At 42.4% G+C, this 22,212-nt stretch overlaps 3 protein-coding genes across 3 annotated transcripts in view; 2 read left to right on the plus strand and 1 right to left on the minus strand.

The window, feature by feature from the left end:
- LOC118429836 (glycine receptor subunit alpha-1-like) overlaps positions 1-1,661 on the minus strand; it is a 28,590-nt gene extending 26,929 nt beyond the window's left edge. The window contains exon 1 of the mRNA XM_035840436.1: positions 1,189-1,661. Within this exon, the coding sequence (XP_035696329.1) occupies positions 1,189-1,262 (74 nt within the window). The 5' untranslated portion in view covers positions 1,263-1,661. The remainder of the gene's footprint in view (positions 1-1,188) is intronic.
- Positions 1,662-7,076: 5,415 nt separating this feature from the next.
- On the plus strand, positions 7,077-11,039 carry LOC118430711 (epithelial membrane protein 1-like). The gene is made up of 3 exons (XM_035841716.1): positions 7,077-7,579; positions 9,075-9,236; positions 9,792-11,039. Exons 1-3 carry the CDS (start codon positions 7,399-7,401, stop codon positions 9,989-9,991), a joined length of 543 nt encoding a protein of 180 aa, XP_035697609.1. The 5' UTR covers positions 7,077-7,398; the 3' UTR covers positions 9,992-11,039.
- A 2,474-nt stretch (positions 11,040-13,513) lies between these two features.
- On the plus strand, positions 13,514-15,348 carry LOC118430578 (actin-2-like). The gene is made up of 2 exons (XM_035841536.1): positions 13,514-14,203; positions 14,388-15,348. The coding sequence occupies exons 1-2, from the start codon at positions 13,591-13,593 to the stop codon at positions 14,903-14,905; spliced, it is 1,131 nt and encodes a 376-aa protein (XP_035697429.1). The 5' UTR covers positions 13,514-13,590; the 3' UTR covers positions 14,906-15,348.
- The last annotated feature ends 6,864 nt before the right edge of the window (positions 15,349-22,212 follow it).

Raw genomic sequence — 22,212 nt, forward strand, 5'->3', positions numbered from 1 at the left:
TCTTCAGCGTCGCTGCGTCCCGTCTGTCTGATAGTGAGGGCAATAAAGTGACACTCATCCTCTATCTTATTCAAGTTACAGTATTGGCAAATTCTTTGTTCCAGAGGAATAATCTGCTTTACTCATTACAGTACTTCATGCAAGGCCGGCTCGGGGCTAAGGAAATGCTATTTACTTACACGTAGAGGTAGCGTCTCGTCAATGAAATTTTGCCTACTTCGACAAACGTATGTACACTTTTTCACTTGAGATGTTCCTGTTTGGAAGCCAGTCTCTAGTGGCCACTAAAGACAGGATACCTATATAATCAATTATGATATAAGCAACTGACGGAATGATGCGACTGGTTGTTTCGCGAATTCGACAAACCACGATATGTTATAATCACAACTGAGTATCTCTAGCTCGATGGATACAGATCATGACTTTATGGTACATATACGTATACACAAAGACTTTGTGGATAGAATTCGCGCTTGTTTTGACTTCGACCCGTTGCCTCGTGTTTGCGACGATAACGGACCTTGTTTGCAGCCAAGTCACAGGTTCAGCATCTCGAGAAGTCAGTATTGTAGAGGTACATGTAGGATGAAGACTATTTAGCATGTGCTTGTATTTTTCAAGTACAAAACTAAAGCTGTGGGTTGTTGATAAGCCTTTTGCCTTTTCAGTTTGTTTAAACGTTTCTCTGTTCATGAGAAGCTCCAATCGGCCTGCATACCGCTTTTCATTCACATTCGAATACCTGGTTTGACGTTTGTTTTCCGTGTTTGGAATCTAGGCATCCGCTTGATGGTCGATGTTGATTTTCTTACCAGCATTTTCGCGTTATATTTGATACATATTGTACTCAGTATTAAATGAATTAACATTGTGTAGATCCAGTACCAAGGCACTTAAAAGACCAAGGCCAGAAAAGCCATCGACCAACTGGTAGGGACCTCGTAGCCAAAAGCACTGCATTTTGAGTCTCATTCTTCATAGTTAAACACTAAGCAAGACGTTATACGGGGATGCCATACTGGGAAATGAGGAGGCATTTGATGCCATGTAGTAACAGCACGTTATAGAGCAGATGTTCTTTAACATATTTCGCTTGCAACAATATCACATATGTGTCATATCTCCAACAGCCACGCTCTAACACATTGTCACTGTGGCATCCATAGTTATGCATGTGGTACTTACCTGTGCAAGCATCCGACCAGTAGAGCAAAAATCATCAGAACAACCCGCCGGTCAGCTGTGCGCAGCGTCCCCATGTCTGCTCAAGTTGGGACGGCTGTTGAAGAGCTCACATGCCAAGTCCGCCGAAGCTACGGCAAAATTGTGACCTCCTACCGGGGTACCTATGCCGTTAGTCTGCTGATCTCCAGGCCACGTACTGAAGTCAGGATGGACTAGAGGACACTCCGGAACAAAACCGCTGACTGAGTGTGATAAAGTTGAGAACCGGCTCCCACCGTCGCCGAAACTGTACCAGAGCCGGCAGCAACCGATAACGTACATGTAGCAGTCATGGCATGCTGGATGATTCACGTCACATCGAACCGGGCTGCCATTGGTCACTGCATTCAAACGTTTCCCTTCGGGTTAACGGCACAGGTTCCAAACGCACTCGAGGCATGATGGGACCGTAAATTTGGACAGAGAGCTATAAAAGTCCACAGGAAGGTTGTGGAAAACGACTGTTATGAAAACGGGCCCATGAAAAGACTAGACAGCTCATATCTGTCACTGTATATCGCCTACCGAACAGCGCATAGCTACAGTTAATGTCGCAGTCTGCCGCGCATTAGGGACAAGAGGCCATTGGTGGGAGGGTAGTCTGGGCCCCCACGCCACTCCGTCTGTAATTATCAGTGTCACTGTGCACAAGCTAACTTGTCAAATTTGTATTATGCTGTTTATCAAATTGGCCTTCTTCATATCACCATCACGAAATCGTTTGATGCACAAGTACGATAAAGAATAGAAGTACAGGACAATTTATCTTTACTTGATCCTAACGTTACAAAATCAACGCCGACGTCATTAAGCTACAATACTTCGGACTCATATCTGATGTTATACATCGGAATTTCTGTTCGTATACTAACCCTGGAGTCCCCCTGGGCTAGGCATGATTTCGGATCCAAATGTTACGGGTAACTTCAATCTTAACTCAGGGGTCGATGTCCTATGAGTTTATACAGTCACTCATCAAACCAGCACAGCGTCCGTTATGCAAACATCACGTATAACACTGGCAGCGCATGACCCAGCTATACACAGCCCCATTACTGTGTGTCGAATTGTTTGTCTGTACATGGGGATGATTGGCACATTCCACGCACAGTAATGGGGCTGTGTATAGCTGTTCTCCTGCCAATTGTCCTCCGTTATTGTAGCAACATTTCCCATATGGTGTGGTGCCACTTTGACATGACAGCGGATATTACAGGCTAACTGCTGTGGAACCCATCATGAGTAACGATGGTGGCATCTTATCTGTACCGTTAGTGCCTTTTAAAGATATACAGCCAAATTTGTAAACGACATTGCTTCCAATGTAAAGTTTCTTGTGTGAACATGTATTATGTATGATTGGGAAGGTAGGATTACTACGGTCTCGAGCCATGGCAATCTGTAGCTCTGACCTGATGGCGTTGGCGTCTGCGACACCACCTTCAAACACTCGACATGTGGAACAGTTGAGAAGTTGATCCAGTGGGGTCCTGTTAGACCTGACCATACGTTATGTGGGGCGATGGATCGATAACCTGTCTGCCATGGTCAGCAACACGGACATAAGGATGAAAATCTTCCAATGGGGAATGGCGCGGCAATTCTCGAGGGTGATTTCCCAACTCCACGAAGCTTCTTCAAAGTACAGGTCGAACCACCACGAATACGTTATTGCGAAGTAACTGCCAGTACCGCTGAACACAAATGTTCACAACGACTCCCCACAGTGCACCGATGATACAATAGTTTAAAGAACAAAGCACATGCCTAATTGTTGTGGATGTACAAAATGTGGACAAACTCAAGATCACGACAGCTGCAATGAAATACTATTTCCCCAGATGCCGCTAGGCCACAGAAGCGCTTCATCAAAATCCCAAACACAAAAAAAACTCTGCTCTTCTGTTCAAGCCTATTCCGTGATATAACATGACGGCTGACTGTTGATATATCAATATGCGTAGAAATGAAACATGTCCTGGTGCTATAGTTGTAGTACAGGTGACTGACCTTAAGAGTAACATTCTCGGGCGCAGGTGACATTACACCGAACGACTTGCCACACCTGCTCCCTGTAACGCTAGTTCACCTTTATCCGCGGGGCAACCTTTATCCGTTGTCTTTAAAGACAGCACATTTAGAAGTATTAAATCTGCGGACTGTGGTTTCAAATTTGCAATATTTTCAAAACGTTCCAATTTGAAATCACCGTCCGCCGACTTCATATCCCTATATACGCTTTATTCTACAAACAACGGATATAGGTTACCCTCGGATATAGGTGAACCAGCATGATATCAACCTCCAAACGCTGTTGAAAACAATGTCATAAATTCTAAGACGCCCAGTTCATATGCAATCATGCTCTCTAGTTGAGTGCGATTGAAAGTCGAAATATTCACGGGTTTTTTGGTTTACACTTTTATACAAGGTAGTTTTACAAAGACACCGGTTTATACATGGGATGGACAAGCGTGCATGTGCAGGGTATAATTGTGATGTTCTTCAAAATTACTGTTTTTTCCATCTATATTCTTACGGATCTGTGCTTTTATTTGCCCTATCTTCAGTGTCAATAGAAGTTTTACCTTTCAGGGTTCGCCTTATTCGTAAGATATTCTGTCCGTCAACCGCAGATAGATATCGATCAGTGGAAACCGATGTGGAGGGAAACTACTAAAATTAACTCTTTTAAAATCGTCGTTCTGAGGCCCCCTGCCTAATTCTCGCCGCGTTTTCCACACTTATCTGGGCCATTTATCAGCGAGCGTAGTAAAGAATTGCGAATCGTTACCAGAGCTGACTAACCCCTCACCTTTCACAACTCTCCTGGGCCCGACAAACAGCCACCGTTTCCACTTTTGTCTGACCTTCTGACACACCGGCACCCCGAACCGACTTCATCACCTTCAAGGGTTGTTGATGGTTATCTGAGACGATAGAAATGGTATGGTGGGCACAATTTAGCCTCCATTCAGGAACTCATCAGATTGATCTCAAGGGAGTGCAACTGGGGTGTAACATGGATTTTTTCCAACTTTTTCACCCCACATCACAAGACACCACTTTTCATTAAGGTTACACATGGGAGGTTAGGATTAGTGATAATGTAGTCAGATATTTCTGCGTCACACCTGAAAGGTAAAATCCTAAGGAACGGTAGAGGCAAAGATCTTGTGGTTTGATAAATGTTGTTATGGATGTTTCTCAGCCAGCAAACCTATGATCTATGAACTATTACTGAAAGGAATTAGAGTGGGTAGTCTTTTGTCAGTCGAGACACTAGGCACCGGCCGTGAAGTTATTGCTCTTTGACTGGTAACGTTATATGTTTGGCAAAGTGGTATCATATAGATCTCCGTGTTATGGCAAACTCTTCACTCTTACTAAAAGTCACTCTGGTGGACCAGCCTTTTCATCGGATGACCGAACAAGTGTTAGTGCCCGAACGCTGTCTTGTTGGTTATGTCAGACATCTTCGCACTGCATTACCATCTTTTATTACTTGATAATCACATTTGAGGTTCTGATTACTCACTTTGCTCTGACTGCATATCGGATAATGATTTGTTGCTCTTGACAGCCTCAGATCTCGGTATTAAAGCAGAGAGATCTTTGTAGCTATCAGAAGCTAGTACGTAGTTTAAACATGCAACCGAGGGTTCTTTCTTTATCTCTTTATCTATTATTAGCATCCACCAGTAGCATGCATATGCATCGTAGTTACTATTTTCCCTGGTGTTCTATTCTATATACAGCCATAAATAATGATTACAGATGTACACATAGTCTATTTCAATCAACATTAATTGAAATGACAACTAATTGAGTCTACATAACTACTTAGCAAACGTAGAATTGAGAACTAAGATAAAACGTCACAGAGACGTCAAAAGTCTGATTTAGAAACCATTCATGTCTACAGCTTATTTTTTCACACCAACAGTTGTCTATATTATATCTCTTATACTGATGTATATTTGTTCATTTCATAGAGGCTACTTCAGAAATTCGAAATAAGGCGCCGTTAAGAAAAAAAGCACTTTTGTAAGATGGAATCAATGCTCGCTTCATAGGCCAAGAAATTGCCATTGTCATTGAAGAAGATCAATTTAGGATAAAAATCCGAAATAAAGGGACACTTCACCAGAAGAGGAAAAAGGACGAATCTCTACATCATCCCACTGCGGCTTGGGCGTAAATCTTTGCCAAGTGCTCAACTTTCCCACACAGAGGTGACAAAACCCGGTTTAAGCTCTGTAGCGCACACAGCACACGTTAGGATTACCGCAGTAAGTCTGACACTCAGTGGTAAGTGTTTGCTTATCTCCCTCGCCACCTTGGAGTCAAGTCATTCCTGACAACCCTCACGGTGGATTAGCGGATGATGAACTCAACTCGACCCATGTAATGTGGGCTCTCAACATTTCTTTGTTGACCATGGTAAGTATGTTAGGTTTATATATGATTATATGTTCCTCATGCAATTCCGTCATCTATATTCTTTCAGCGGCGCCCACCTCTGATTCGTATATATATATTTCTCCTGAGACATTTCTGAAATTGATGAATCATACACGGTCAAGTGCATCATAACTTCCAGCAGCTCCAGTGAAGGCCACACAAGTGTCGGCCGCGAAACCAACAGGTCCAGGAAAAGGGAATGCCTCTACGTCATCTAGCGATCTTATCGTGAACTGTAGCTTCAAACTCCAATCAGAATGGAAAGCCTGTTAACAACAGAATATCTTTTGACTGGTATGTATAGAAGAATAGATTAGTTTAATAACAATAGGGCCTAGTGACTAAATTGTATGAATAACATCCTCTGGGGACCCCAAAACTAATGCGCATGGGCGTAAATAATATAGCAAAAAATGCTACTACTTAAAACAACAGGACTAAACATACACTCCATGCTTTTACAGACTTGGTTTACCTTTAATATGTTCACCTTCAGTAAGACCGTAAGAGACAACCATCGCCATTTCAGTAATGTTTTATTGCCACTCTTGTTTAAGGATGGAAACTAGGGCTCTGTGGCCCTTATACCCAGAGTAGACCCTTTGGCAAGTATAAACTTTTGATTGACTAGGGATGGTATTGGGTGACGTGTTGCCACAACAGCTTTTCTTAGACCACGCGAAAATCAATGCGCGCGCGGATGTCATCCACAAAATTAAGACAGTGTTGACTAAATTCTGTCTGAATGAGATCGCAGTTTCAGATCGGCCCTCAAAGTCTCACCTACTAATTGCCATAATTGTTGTTTGACCCTAATCTCCAAGCAGATTCCCAGTGGCATAAGATAGTATCAAGGAGGTTATATCAAAGCTAGCCGGCCAGAGGAGGTCAGCTGCCTCCCGGTGCCTGTCTGACCCCCTTTGGCCGGCTATACTCCTTGGCCAGCTTTGATACTATCAGATAATCTTATGGCACTATAGGATCTGCTTGGAGATTAGTTTGACCTGTCCATTTCCTGTGAACCCGTCGTGACGTCACGGGTTCGGTATGTCCCAAAACATCTCCCCGCGCCTGCGGAGTGCGGCGTGTTTGTGCGGGGCACGTCACAGGTGAGTCGGCACGAACAATACCCGGCTTACCTGCCGCAGGGGATGGCACTGCCAGCCGCTCGGGAACATACCATCAGAGCACCTTACGGGGGTGGTACAGGATCGATATAACATACAGCAGTCTGTCGTTGATGACCAATTGGTTTAAACTATAAAAATGTTATAACAAGTACTTTACTTCACTACACGCACGTTGTTCTGGTAGTAATCCTGTCAGCGGCGTTGTTTTTCTTGCTGGCTTGTTGAAAGTTTCTACCTACGTGACAGAGTGGACACGCCCTTTCTGTAAAACCTGTCCTACCAGTTCCTAACCGACAACAAATTTAACCGTCTAGGACAAGAAGTGACGGTTTGGGACAAAGCTAACGCCTTTATTCTCAGTCATCGTAACCTTTTCGAATGTTTTCTAGTGAATTTCTGTACTTGTAAAGGTTTCCACACCTGGCTACTCAGGTTACGCGGTTCTTGGATTTTTTTCCAGTCCGCCATCTTAGTTTTCGGACAGTGCACTGCAGACAAAGACAGCAGACGGAAGCCTGTAGACCATCGTCTCAGCAGCTTTATTCTAAGGACTGAATACAGAGACTAACCCTTCATCATGGTACACGGAATAAGATACAGAATCGCGGGGATTGTGATCGGTTTCTGCGCCTTGGTGTTTGCTGTAGTGTCTATAGCGTCCACTAGCTGGCTGACCTATGACGGGTACTGGGAGGACGGGCTGTTCAGACGCTGTTGGTGGGACTGGACGCTAGGATGCAAACAGATCGGACCAGAAGGTAACTGTACCATATACTCGGATATTTGATAATAGCTAAAGCAGGGGTATTTTGGACCTGTAATATGATATCTATTGCCCATCCCTTACCTTCGCTGCCCCTTCGACACGGTCTGGTTATCCCGTCGTTTGAATTGTTGCGCGACGAAGTCCGACATTACTTCACAGGTGGGTGGGTGGGGGCTGCCTCTCTCTTCGACCGTTTCAACTCAAGTGTCGGTTAAGTCCGAAGACTTATATGAATGGAATAACAAATTATAAATGGTAAAAGGAAACCAAACTTGTAAAAACACTTTATTAAACTGAGCATGCAATATGGACAACCGTCTCAGCATGATTTAAAGAAGTATTTTTCTTCACCATAACGATTCAAATTTTGGTGCAAGTAGTTTTATATGTGTACAGCGGAGGTATTTTTGCTGAGAAATATGAATATATTTTACTTGTTTGGAACTCGGATTTTCACGACATATCACTCCCAGTCATACACCGTGATTATTCAGTCCTGAACTCTGGTTCACAGTGATTGTGAGTCTGTGTTTTCGGAGTTACTAACGTTAATACTTTGAATTCACTACTGCGCTCACAACATGGTCCTGCAGTTGTAGAACGTTCCTATTTTCATTATCATAGTCTTAACCTAAATTCTAGGGCGCTCTCTAAGGGGTGGGGATGTGGTATGTTTAACTCGAATTGATTATAATGGTTTTCTCGTCATATGGAGTCTAACTTGTATTCCACACCGTTCCCAGCTGTAATGGACACTGTTGTTGTGTTTCTGGTAAGATTTTGTGTAAACACCAAAATGGCGGCTGTAATTCCTTTCTGGGTCGGTGACCACGGGGATTTGTCTATGATTACCTCATTAGCTACGGCGGAAGACCCAAGGACTTTTCTTATTTCTTCACCAGGGCTATAGGGTCATAGATCTGTGCATTAAGTGCATGTTTATAGTAGCGGATCGGCACAGTGGCGGCCATTGGCCATAGCAAACGGAAACGTTTGGCTTTTGGTAAAACATGGGATGAAATAACCCTTTAACTCACTTCAAACTTATAGAAATTGCTAAACTTTCTTTCCAACACTGAAATTAATATACATGTGTAGCCCCTAACACTGAAATTGATATAGCCCCTATGTTAATTTCAGTGTTGGAAATTTTTTTTAGCAATTTCTATGATGTATTCTACCAACACAGATGAACTTTCATGCTCACTTCAAAGTTGTTGTTTTTTTACAAAGTTTTCCCCTTCCCTCTGTAAAGTTTTATTTCGAAGCCCTAAAAAGCTTTTACTGTCTCCTATAATACAGTTGATCTATGAAAGTTTGATTTTTATCCTATAAAGATGCAATTGATAAAATGGTTGTTGCAACCTTTTTTTTTTCGAAATACGCTCTAGATTTACTGTGATTTTTCAGCCATACATATTCCCCTTTATGATCACGAGATGTTACTTTGTTTTATGATAACGGAATGTTCATGCCTCACCACACAGACCCCGCAGACGGCCGTATGTGGTTCCACGGTGTCCGGTTCTGCGCCTTGTTTGGTCTCTTCCTGGTGTTCGCTTCGTTCATCATGGCGGTGGTGGGCCTGGCCAAGAACGGCACGGCCGCCGACAAGCCGCTGGTGTCGGGTATCGTCATGATCATAGCCGGTAAGTATCACATTATCACATTATAGTTGGGCGTTATTGGTATGCATGCTCACAGTCAACATTAACATTAAGAAACCACTTGTGTTAGAATCCCTACATACTTAAAAAAAAATAGTATAAGAGAAATACCAATAGCATCATTTTTGAAGCCTAAGAAATATTACTTGCTGCTTTTCCATGTCTTTTGAAAGAGTTAAAAGAGCTTATTCTTCCACAACATCATTTTTATTACGTTTCTGAGTTCCTGACATAGTTGACGTTGAATGTACTAGTCTAGTATGTCGGATTTCCTAGATTTGCATATGCTTTTCCATATATTAAGGTTGATTTATCTTTGGGAATCCTCATATGCATATAGTTATTCTTTGTTCCTTTAGGACAGAAGAGGAAAATGTGGCACTGCACTCAAGTTAGTAATTTATTGCAACAGTGCCACATACAAAGTACAGACAGAAGGTTCTTTATTACCTTCCCGACAAAAATGGTTCTAGTTAAAACTTAAAACACTGCGAGCGTTGTCTAACAATGATGCCCCCCCCCCCCCCTCCCCTCCAGCTATCCTGCTGCTGTGCGGTGTGATCGTGTACACAGCCTACACAGGAGACCCCGTGGTGGGGAACATCACGCACTACGGCTGGTCCTTCATCCTGGAGTGGATCGCCTCCGGGCTGGCCTTCATCTCCGGCGGGCTGCTCATCAGCGCCTGGGACTCAGGCTACTACTCCTACCCCACGGACAAGACCATCTTGACTTAGGCTTAGGTCACATTTCCAAACCGGGGCCCGGCCGGGATGTTTTAAGAAACGAATGATTAAACCGTATACCTAGAAATCTACACAAACCATGCCCATGAATCTTGTTTTGACATTTTGTGTATTTTGATGTCTTTTATATAACCCTTTTCGTTCCCGAAAGCTGCCCGGCCGGGCTGTTTGTGAAAACGAAAAATAGAAATGTATACGTAGAAATGTACACAAATAATGCACATGACTATTCTTGTTACGTCTTGTATAGTTTGATGTCTTCTAAATCATACTTTTCGTTCCCGAAAGCTGCCCGGCCGGGCCCCGGTTTGGAAGGGACCCGTAGGCCTTAGAGAGGACTTACAATGTCACACGTACAAGAGATGTTGGTGGCACTGAGTATATTTTTCGGGCAAGATTAACTGATGTATGTAAACATGTAACGGATGGATTATGTGCAAATCGACGCAGTGCGAATCAATGAATTGTATATTTTATGAATGAATTAATTCGAAATAGTTTAGAAATCTGGCTTAAAAGCGTATACGTACACGTGGCAAGAAATATACATTAGACTCTTCATTAGCCGTATAATTGATATACGAGATACATTTAGCATGTACAATATCACTTCTTTTAGCTGGCGTAGTATGTTTGGTTTACGAATGTTGGCGTAAGGGTGTTTGGTGTAGGCATTTTCTCTTGTTTGTAAACTGATCTCTCCTTAGGTTAGTGTTCTCTTTTGTACCTACGTCGTTTTTTGATAGAAAATATAGACGAAGTACTATAGTATTTACATTTACATTAACTATATAATGTCCTTAAAATACAACCTTAAAGAGATTTTATATGTCAGCGATTACTGTACAAAATACTTTGGTAAGATTTTTAAGGTTGGCTATGCATATGCCTGTATTTTCAACCGAAGAAATGCACCGACTGCACTCTATAAGTATTGTATACTCTATCTTATCAAATCATTGAAAAGTTAAGCTTTCTACAAAAAACGTCCATAATCATGTTTGTATATCTCAATTAAACGGACAAGACGAGGTCTATATATAGTCATGTTTGATTGGAATTCGGTCAACCTCTATTGATTAAGGGAGAAAATATAACATAGAAGACCAGGTCTTTTATTGCATTTCGCAGTACATAAAGGCCGTGAGGTAAATTCTGTGCAAGACAAATTGATTTTATTCGTGTCTTTTACTGGAGAAAATGATGTTGCTGCCTTCTTAAAGTCGCTAGAGGCCGTACGAAACCCATCCTGCTTACCGTTATTGGTATAATGACCGAGAAAAGGACGAAGCTGTGAAAGATGTACCTGTAATAGATACTGCAGTAAGGAGACGGGTTGGTGAAGTTTGGCCTGCTGCGAGGACCAATGAAATGACCACTGCTGAAACTGTGAAGTTTAGGCATATGAAAAATATAATATTCTTGGCAACAGAACAAAAACAGGCAAAATTTAAAGTTAGAAGCGAATACTAATTAGTATTACACTGATGCTACTTTCTGGCCTTTGTTCCAGCCTCCATGTTATCAACTTAAGTATATTTTCTCATAAATTAGCCATAAAGATCATTAAATTTGCAGTCCGCCAAAACTTCGCCGTTATATCCTGATTGGCTAACAGTCAGTCTGAAGCTATTCTCATGACGGAATCATGACCGAGTGGTTTACTCCGCGCAAACACACATGAGTGATGCAGAATGAGTGAACTATATTAAGTCGTGAGGGGAGGGGAGGGCTGGGAAAATTCTTGGGATCGTCTTCGGTAGGATTTTGAAAAATTAAGTCAGGAAGGAGGGGCAGCTACTTCGCACCCCACTGCAAAGTGTAAAAATAGCCACTCACTCAAGTGTATAGAATTTACGAAGGAAGAAATTTCCCAAAATAGAGATGTTCCATGTTGTGTTTGTAGAATTTCGTATCTGCGTCTTTTTCATCTAATTTTCATGACTTGGGCATTGAAATCATTATATTATAGACCACGATATAGTCTTTTGGCCCCCTGGCACAGCCATTCACCTTCCGAGTTTTCGAGTTAGATTTTGACGTCGGTTCTTTGTTATGTCGCCGGTACTTCCATTGACATGTGTAGGTTTAGGCCTGTGTTGTAAGGTGTGCATGTAGTCCATTACTATGATGAGTGCACCGTACCACAAGTGTTTTGACTGTGGCCTTTCTCCTCACTAACTACCCTTTCTATACTCCATCATGTTGACGTTGAACCAACTTTTAGGCACTTGTAGATTTCCAAGAACAACGAAATGTAGGGACCTTAAACTCGATACCTTGAAATAACTGATACACTTTCTGCCAACGGCACTTCTATCTATTGAATTTCTTGTGGTTTTAAAAGTATAAAAGAACTGTTTCTTCCAGATCTCTTCAGTGTCACTGACGAAGGATAGTGGATTTTATCCGAAACGTCTGACCGTTTCCAAAACCATATCCAGTTGCTTGAGTAACTACTTTTTGGTGTATCTTATTACCTGGATGTCTAACCTACATCGACGTTTCTCGTGGTTTTATTTCCACCAGTGCATAAAAGTACGACAGGGTTTCGATTTTTTTAAATCCCGGATTGGGATTTTATTTCTAAATCAACAGGAACAATAAAAAAGGCAGAGCTGTAGTACTAGTATACTCGTGCTGCGTATGTGGCTCTTTGCTGTAGCCATTTGGTGTTAGTTGAATGGCTTGGTACGTAAACAACAAGTCTCACACCACCGAGTGCCCCCTCCCATTACACCGAGGAGTGTGTTCTTCACAGCTCTATGTTGGATCGGAAAAGACTGAGGCGTGTATGTGTAGGAAATTTCAAGAACTCAAAAGTCATCATTCATCAACAAGAATTCTCGTTTAAGATTGTCCTGAGAAACGAATTGACGAGTTAGTTCTTATTGCATATCACATTCCATAGTAAATTGATGCTGAGAGTCGAGTAGGAGTCGTGAAAAAAAGCTACGTTTACAACATAGTTCTGCTGCAAAATAAAGACCTACGAGTTCCAATTTAATCGAATCAAAACCAGACATCTCCTTCTATCCCCATATCGCGATCAACTTAAAACGAAATATATAGTCACTGTACTTTGGTACATCGCCGTTTTCCTCCTGTCCGTAATACGAGTAGGAAACGAACTAAACGAACAACATAAAACGATGCAAATCTGCTGCAAATTCCGTGTTTTCTCAGTTTGACCCTGGTAGTGACGTTCAGTCAACATGCCTCCGTCAGCCGAGCTAAATCGGCAGTGATGAGGAATGTTGTGTGTACACTGCCGCGAAGGAAACCCCGGTTTGGCCCGCTGTTTGCCGAGTGCTTGTCGCGAACCCGAGTTTGGCCTAGTCCTACCATTGGACAGTCTTACCGTCACAAGAATTTAGCACGCGAGTTACAAGGAGACAAATCAGGTCGCCATAAGTGTTTTGAAGAAGGGACCATTCCAAATACGGGCGCCACTTCCCAGAACGCAGTCTCAAGCATGTCAGGTATCGGTGTATATAAACCGGACCAGTTAGTCCTGTTCTTCACTGCAGTCCAAGATTTGACAGGTTCTTCTCCCAGTTCCAGTGGTGCTACCAGTCTAACTCTCCATCATGTGCGAAGAGGAGGTTGCTGCTCTCGTCGTTGACAATGGTTCCGGCATGTGCAAGGCCGGCTTTGCGGGCGATGACGCGCCCAGGGCCGTCTTCCCCTCCATCGTGGGCCGCCCCAGGTACCAGGGCGTCATGGTCGGCATGGGACAGAAGGACGCCTATGTCGGTGACGAGGCGCAGAGCAAGAGAGGCATCCTGACCACCAAGTATCCCATCGAGCACGGCATCGTCACCAACTGGGACGACATGGAGAAGATCTGGCACCACACCTTCTACAACGAGCTGCGTGTGGCCCCCGAAGAGCACCCCGTGCTGCTGTCCGAGGCTCCCCTCAACCCCAAGGCCAACAGGGAGAAGATGACCCAGATCATGTTCGAGACCTTCAACACCCCCGCCATGTACGTGGCCATCCAGGCTGTCCTGTCCCTCTACGCCTCCGGCCGCACCACCGGTATCGTGCTGGACACCGGCGATGGAGTCACCCACAACGTGCCCATCTATGAAGGCTACGCCCTGCCGCACGCCATCCTCCGTCTGGACCTGGCCGGCCGCGACCTGACAGACTACCTGATGAAGATCCTGACCGAGCGCGGATACTCCTTCGTCACAACGGGTAAGATGTCTTTCTTTTTAGGAAAATCCCATAGTTTGGCAGTCCGTGGAAAGAAATTGTTGCTGTAGAAGTGAGCAATACCAAGTACAGGGTTGAAACATATACTTTATCGCATTTGCCACCTTAGATAGATATTCCCTTGTTGCTAAGAAAACTGACAAATTCTCCGCCTGTCTTCCCACAGCCGAGAGAGAAATCGTCCGTGACGTGAAGGAGAAGCTGTGCTACATCGCGCTGGACTTCGAGCAGGAGATGGCCACCGCTGCCGCCACCTCCAGCCTGGAGAAGAGCTACGAGCTGCCGGACGGACAGGTCATCACCGTCGGCAACGAGAGGTTCCGCTGCCCCGAGACCCTCTTCCAGCCTTCCTTCATCGGCATGGAGTCCGCCGGCATCCACGAGGGCACCTACAACAGCATCATGAAGTGTGACATCGACATCCGCAAGGACCTGTACGCCAACAACGTGCTGTCCGGCGGCTCCAGCATGTACCCCGGCCTGGCCGACCGTCTGCAGAAGGAAGTCACCGCCCTGGCACCCAGCACCATGAAGATCAAGATCGTCGCTCCTCCCGAGAGGAAGTACTCCGTCTGGATCGGCGGGTCCATCCTGGCCTCCCTGTCCACCTTCCAGCAGATGTGGATCGCCAAGCAGGAGTACGACGAGTCCGGCCCCGCCATTGTCCACCGCAAGTGCTTCTAAATATTTTGTTTGTCTTTTCCCTTTGTCAGAATCTGTGCCAAATCTGCGCTATACTTGTTCGAACGCAACGCCACCCTTGCAGAGAGATGGCTTGCCTTACGCTGCAAGTTACGGACTCACAGAGACAGTGAACTGTATGTTGATAGCTCGATGCTACTAATGTAAGAAAGTTGGTTAATGACAGAAAGCAGGTTGAGCCTACAAGACGGAAATGTAATCTAGCTTGACGATGTATGGATTCAGAGATAGTTTGAAAGGGACACACATATAGTGGAATGGAATCTGTGATGCAGTCTCTAAGAATGTGAAGTACGTTTGTGACGATCGAGAAAAGGGGGCGATTCGGCCACAGGGAAAACATGTACTTGAAGTTATGTCTTGACTCTTGTATGTTTGTTCTCTATGTTCTCTAAACAGCTGATTATTAAAATGTTTGTCGCTTACGTTACGTTGTTGTGGTCAATCCTGAATATGATCGTAAATAAAATATAGATTAGCTGTTTTCATAATTGTGACTTGGTTCGAAGCCCCCGCACAGCCCAAATCGAACAACTACACACGTCTTTAGCAGGTGTAAATGAAAAGGATAGGAAGGTGAGAATTAGCCATTCCGCCTTCCACGATTTGTCCTCGAGATCATCACTGCCGGGACCAGAACAAGTGATGAGCGCCACCCTGTGGTTAGCACAATATAGCCACCGACTGCTGCAACAACCTGTTGGAAGATGATTTAATTCCTGACCTAATAGATGTTTTACCTTAATTGTGTTATAGGACCACGTTTCAGACCTTGTGCCCCCGTGATGATGTAACTCTCTATAAGATTCTCTATCCAACCATTTGATAAACACTCAACGTTCTCAACCAATACACACTCGTTATCATCCTGATTGCACTAAGCAGTCTGTGTTACCCGTATTATCACTATGGTCTGTAATATTCTGTCCCATGGGTGTAGTGTGGTATGACTGTGCATTAAGGAGTCCTGATATGGTCACCATTCGTGTAGCATTGCGATTAATAATAGTTATATAATGCTTATGTGTGTCAAAGAAATACTGCAAATTATGTACCATGTAGTTTGATAATCTCAGATTATTAAGTTTTCATAACGCCACACCCACTTCTAGATCTGTACTGACAGCAGCGCACTTTATTTACACAGAGCACAGAGATCTGTCACAGCTGGCATGAACTTCCTCTTAGGTACCTAATCACGAAAAATATATACATATAGCATCACGTCGTATTTGCAATGTCTTTCTCACGAAAATAGGATTATGAGATGTTATCAACTCGGGGTGGTCCATTGTGAAGGAGGGGTGTTTTACTGGTTGAAGTGACAGCAAACGCAAACACATGCACGAAGATTTCCATTCTCTCCCCCCCTTCTCTTCTCTATCTCTGCCTTCCTAGTACACTTAAAATTCAAAGAGTCACGAAAACTAGTTCACGTCTATAGGCCTCTTACTATAGTGATGTAAACACGTCATATCTGATTCCACAGTTTGTGATAGTACCGTGGTTGCGTAACAGCCTGGTGGCCCCCATCTTGAAAGGAAGGAGAGGGACGATTGGTTGTCAACATGTGGTATCCCATAGCAACAGATGATAGACAGTATTAGACACATAAGTGGATGATGTTGTATAAATCCAATGAACATCGATAAGCTGTTGTTGAGATCTGAAGAGTGACAACAGGCGGATACACGTGCATGTACGAGGTAACACTGTGTTTTTGTAACATTCGACGCGTAAGACAGCATTCGGGCTTCAGGCATCGACACTGTGAGCTAGGAGAAACGGTGTATCAAGGTTCGTAGTTTTGATAATTCGTATCATTGTGTGATGAAATTATATTGTTCTAGTGTATTCTGCAAAAGTTGGAAAGCCTAACTACTAGTTTGTACATCATGAATCATTTCGGAACTATTTCGATTAACCTTTCTTCCATCCCAAGATTGATATACCTAATCACCAATCTTGTTCATACGAGATTGTTTTCTTGAATAGGAAATTACGCAACGTGTTTTTCTGGTACATAAAGATGTAAGTATCTGTGATGAGTTATCTGTCTACTACGCCTCATTCATCCCCACAGAGGATGGCACAATATTCTGCGAAAATATATATTTATCATAATGCCTCAATATTCTGCGAAATATGCTTAATCATGGCGAATTAGCTATTTTGATGGTATGTTTTACCGGCATTTGTGTAGACGTAATCATACTGTTTAATTGATGGACATTCGCTGATCGATCTGTAAACCTTTGGGGACTCAACGTCGCATACTAAGATGAAAGTGGGTGTATGAGACCGTTTATAAGGTCCTATCTGAATACCTTGGTAATAATTGACCTATTGATAGCCACATGCTGTATAGAGTCAATTCCACCGTACCAAGAAGGTGTTTCTTGCCTTCTGCTCTAAAATTTTGGAAATCTAACTGTGATAAGTAACAGTTAATAATTATTTACAGCATCCTTGTGATGTTTTTAATATTTTCTACTGTATCCATTCATGTGCGAAACATTATTTCTGTTGGCTTCGAAACTGTTCCAACATAGACTAATCTTGTGTTGTAGACTCTATCATGTACGAAAATTGATACAATATCGTGTAACTTTGCAAGTGGGCTGCATAGGAGGAAGGCAATACACACATCCCTGCCAAGTGCAGGAAATGTCTACCAGCTTCTCACAAAAGAGCCATTAGTGTTTAATCTAAAAATATAAGACCCAAACAAAAGATCCAGCTTAGCAGCTTAATTTTATTGGGGCAATAATTTTTATGGAAGGAAAAATTGTTTGAACAACTTAGAACTATAGTGACTGAAATATTCTTTTACTTAAAATAGTTCAAACTTATTTCAAATATCAAAATTCTAAAACCCTCTCGGTGACTCGCTATGGACTCTAAGGTGTCTCTCTTTTCCCAACATTTATGATGCACCTGCAATATGTTTGCGATACAGAACTTGTACGTGCTGTGCACCAGTACGTGTTGTGCACCAGTACGTGTTGTGCACCATTTCGTGTTGTGCACAGTATGCAATGGTCGTGCAACGTTATTATGCCACACTGACTTAATTCTATCAAGGACGTTATGATATAACGTCCTTGATTCTGTTGTGCACCAGTACGTGTTGTGCACCAGTACGTGTTGTGCACCAGTACGTGTTGTGCACCATTTCGTGTTGTGCACAGTATGCAATGGTCGTGCAACGTTATTATGCCACACTGACTTAATTCTATCAAGGACGTTATGATATAACGTCCTTGATTCTATGGCTAACAATAAGCCAATAAACATCAGCGCGCGTATTGATTTTCGCCTGTCACCCCGCAATGAAACAACATTATTAAAATGGCGACGGCAGTCGACTAGTCTTACTATAGGTAAACTTAAGATCAGACAATGAATGGACTAGATGTTTAGTCCTGTGGTTTAGCAGTATTCTTTGCTAGATTCTTCTTTCTTTCGCCCTCGCGCATTAGGTTTTGGGTCTCCAGAGCGTGTCATTCATAAAATTAGGTCAGTATGGCTAAAGTGACAGAACAATTTGCGCCGAACATGCGCCAACATGAGCGTCCTTCTGGGTAATAAGGATAAAATGAAAGATACAAAACATGAAATGACTCTTACCATCACATTTTCATTTTTAAACCGCTGATGATTGTGTGGTTCAATAATGTTGCCAGATCTTTCCCCTGAATATCGTACAGTGCCATAGGATTGAACTCACTATAAAAAGAAATGGCAGGAAAGGCTACTTTCTACATTGTGTTTAAGTCACGTAATATCCTTTAAATAATTTCACGTTCGCCGCGGAATAGTCCTATACACGTATACGTAAGCAGCCACAAGATTACCTAACTTTTACCACAGGTGAACGTTATGCAAGGCTGGGCGGGCCCAGATGTACTCAAGCCCTTTGATTTTATATAACTAACCACTAGACCGTGGATACGAAACCTGTCCGTTACGTCGGATGATACGTTTGGCACAGATTATATATCAACAGTGCTAGACTGAAATGCCATTTCAGTGAAGCTAAGAATAAAAGTCACTATATCATGATATCATTGATCATCCTTTCTTAGGTACTTTAAGATTTGCTAGAAACCATTTTACTGATCGGTACAAGAGGTTAACATTTTCGGTACCCTTAATTTTTACATCCACAACGCTATCGAGATATCTTTATCACAATAACTTTTTTTTTGGATATTGAGATTTGGGCCCAGGTAATCTTAAATGGATTAATCCAAATCAGGAATAATTACACAGCTTTACTATCGGGTCTGTTATGTAAGTTTTGCGGCCCAGTCCAAGTAAACCCTGCACTGGTAGAAGATCATTGTTTATGTGTATCATATATGTGTACAAAAAGTTTGTTCAAACGTGTACTTGGGAGTTCATTGTCATTTCTGTTGAAAGCCGAGGTTATAAAAAGGTTTAAAGGCGCCACGATTTCCGACCTTTGCATAAAAGGCAGCGTCTCAGTGACGCATTTCATAACCTTGTAAACGCAGGTTAAATCGAAAGTAGTTTCCTAGTATGAAAGTAAGGAATAGCTTTTATGTAAGTTTCCCAAGGGAATTGGCGTTAATCGATGAAAGAGCCAGAGGTAGAACACATCAGACACATGATGACAGGTAAAAATGTTGAAAATTCCAATCTGATCAAATACAGTTCACCCATGTTAATTTATTTCGTGAGTAGAATTTTATGTTTCAAGCGTAGTAATATTTGAGACAATCCCCATGTCTGAACGTTAGATAGCCGACACCTTTATTCAAACGACGCGTGAGTAGAATCAAATCTTTATCCTTAGCTGAAGCATCCTGAGTTATACATGTATATATGTATATATATGTATCACACAAATCTCATAGAACCTTCTACTCACTTTCTACAGGTCAACATTTTGCCTCTGGGTGGGTAGAGAGCATAATTGTCAACTCGAAAGTAGTTCACGCGGAATATAAAGGATTACATGAACATGTAGTCGGAGCTCAAATCTCATTACATCTTATCTACCGTGTATTATATTTTCTGATGAAGCAGTCCCGATACGAATCCGATTACGGTGCTAGGTGTTATTAGTTTTACGTTACCAAAGGTACCAACCCAAACGCTTTTCTGATTACATAGCAGTGTTTAGGCCCTAAAGGGTTTGGGCCGACAAGGATAAAGTCATGGAAAACTGAACCCTGAAATGCTACCTTACCAGTAATACCAGGCCGTTTAAACCGATTAATATGTGGCTCTTGATATCAAGAGGGCTTCAGCGTACGTCATAGCTACCAAAGGAGAATAACCTTAATATCTATTCATCATTTAAGTGTTACTGGAAGGAAAATGCATTGTTTTAAGGTTTCCCTCAAACTATGTACCATAATAGTGCGTTGATACGTTTTGGCGTATCATGTTTAATTTACCATGGAGGAACAAATCGCAAATCCGAGCTTGGAATGATAGTTCAAAGTACAATCTCTGCTTTGAAAGACTAAGATGGTTACGTATAAGCCGGAAACCACTATGACAAAATGAAGTCTTCAGTCACAATCCTCTGATCTTGCTCCCATGGAAACCATATAAAATCCTCCATATACTCTCTTTCTCTCTTGGTTTTCTTTCTTAAAGTTTGAATTAGTGTCATACCTGTTTGTTCTCTGATGTTATACTCCCATCTTCTCTGTTACCTACCTCTTTTTCTTCTTCCATGGATGGTTGAATGATTGAATCTGTACATGTGAACAACCCTCTGATCTTGCTCCCATGTAAACCATGCACAGTCCTGCACATACTACTCTCTCTCTTTCTTAGTTTTCTTTCTTTAAGTTTTAATTAGTGTCATGTTTCTTCTATGATATTATACTCCCATCTTCTCTGTTGCCTACCTCTTTCTCTTCTTCCATTGGTGGTTGAAAGATTGAATATGACCGATGTCTAACCACAGCCTGTGTTGATGAAATACACGTTTTGACTTGGTAAGAAGTTTAACTTCCGTCCTAAAACATGGTCGTTGACACGACTGTTGTACGCACTCGTGCAAAGCAGCACGTAACTGAGTCTTATGAGTTTCCCAGCACGTGACTGGAATATGAGTTTATCCACGTACACAGACCAGTCAATGTCAGGTAAGCTGTACATGTAGAACCTGCTGAGTTCAATGCTCTCTTATTCAAGAACTGAATGATAAACTGATGTACAATCAATCGACGTGTCAAAAATTAAGGGTAGAAATAAAAATAAAATCTTATCTTATACAGGTGGCAGATTAGAGGACTGATAAAGATACTGGGAAGTATCAATTTACAGGGTATTCATATGTAAAATAGGGTTTCCTATTAATAAAAGACGAAGAATGATAATGACCACACTGGTTTAACATGCCAGTAAGATAGGGTATCGGAGAATTGCTATGTCTCAGGGAGTTTGTGATCTTCGTTGATCTGTCGACTGTTACATTGTGCTTTTGTACCAACCGGTGCGTTTTATCCTTGTTCGAGGCAACAGCACATGTACATCTTGTGAAAAAGATAAGGAACGATTCGTCCCGGGTCCTTAATCTTAAATTTTCTGCCTATCTATGGTCTTAACGTGTACGATATATGTTTTGGGTTTTCGTTTTGATTCTTCTGACCTAGTCTACCTCAGCGCTGACTAACTAACTTTTTCTCGGAACCAGGAAACGTGGTTGTGCATGGGCAATGCTCATCATTCAAGCATTGATGTCTATTAGTCCCTTTCTCCCGTGAATACAACTGTCCTACACTAGTCTTTTATTACTACATCACTATTAGTAGTGACGTTTTGTTATCAGATGGTTGAAAATTGTGGTAGGTGTATTTGAAACTAAATATGAATATGTTTGATCATAGAATGCGTTAATGGCTGGACATTTTGACGAAGGTGGCAAACTCCCACTGCTTGTATCCTTCATTTGGCAGAAGATGGGAATTTCAAGTGCCATTAGCAAGAGGTGAATGGCCTCTGATATATAAGAAGCCGTTTATGAGTCGTTCAAACTAAAATAAGCCAGAGCTCTGCGACCTTCGAAATCCATGTCAGGCGTATGGCGTCAATCAGTAATCACAGAGTATTGCGAACTCTCGTCGGAGTGCATTTTTTCTTTCTCAGTGTTTAATGCAAAAACGTCCCCTTTCAAGGACGCACGAAGATCGTACGTACTCAAAGTACGTAACGTTACGCACGTACGCAAAGTACCAGATGGTACTTGTGCCATGTTGACATATACTTGCACGTACTAATCTATGTCAGCATTGCACAAATAA

Source organism: Branchiostoma floridae, chromosome 14 (assembly GCF_000003815.2).
Source record: "Branchiostoma floridae strain S238N-H82 chromosome 14, Bfl_VNyyK, whole genome shotgun sequence".
Classification (NCBI taxonomy): domain Eukaryota; kingdom Metazoa; phylum Chordata; class Leptocardii; order Amphioxiformes; family Branchiostomatidae; genus Branchiostoma; species Branchiostoma floridae.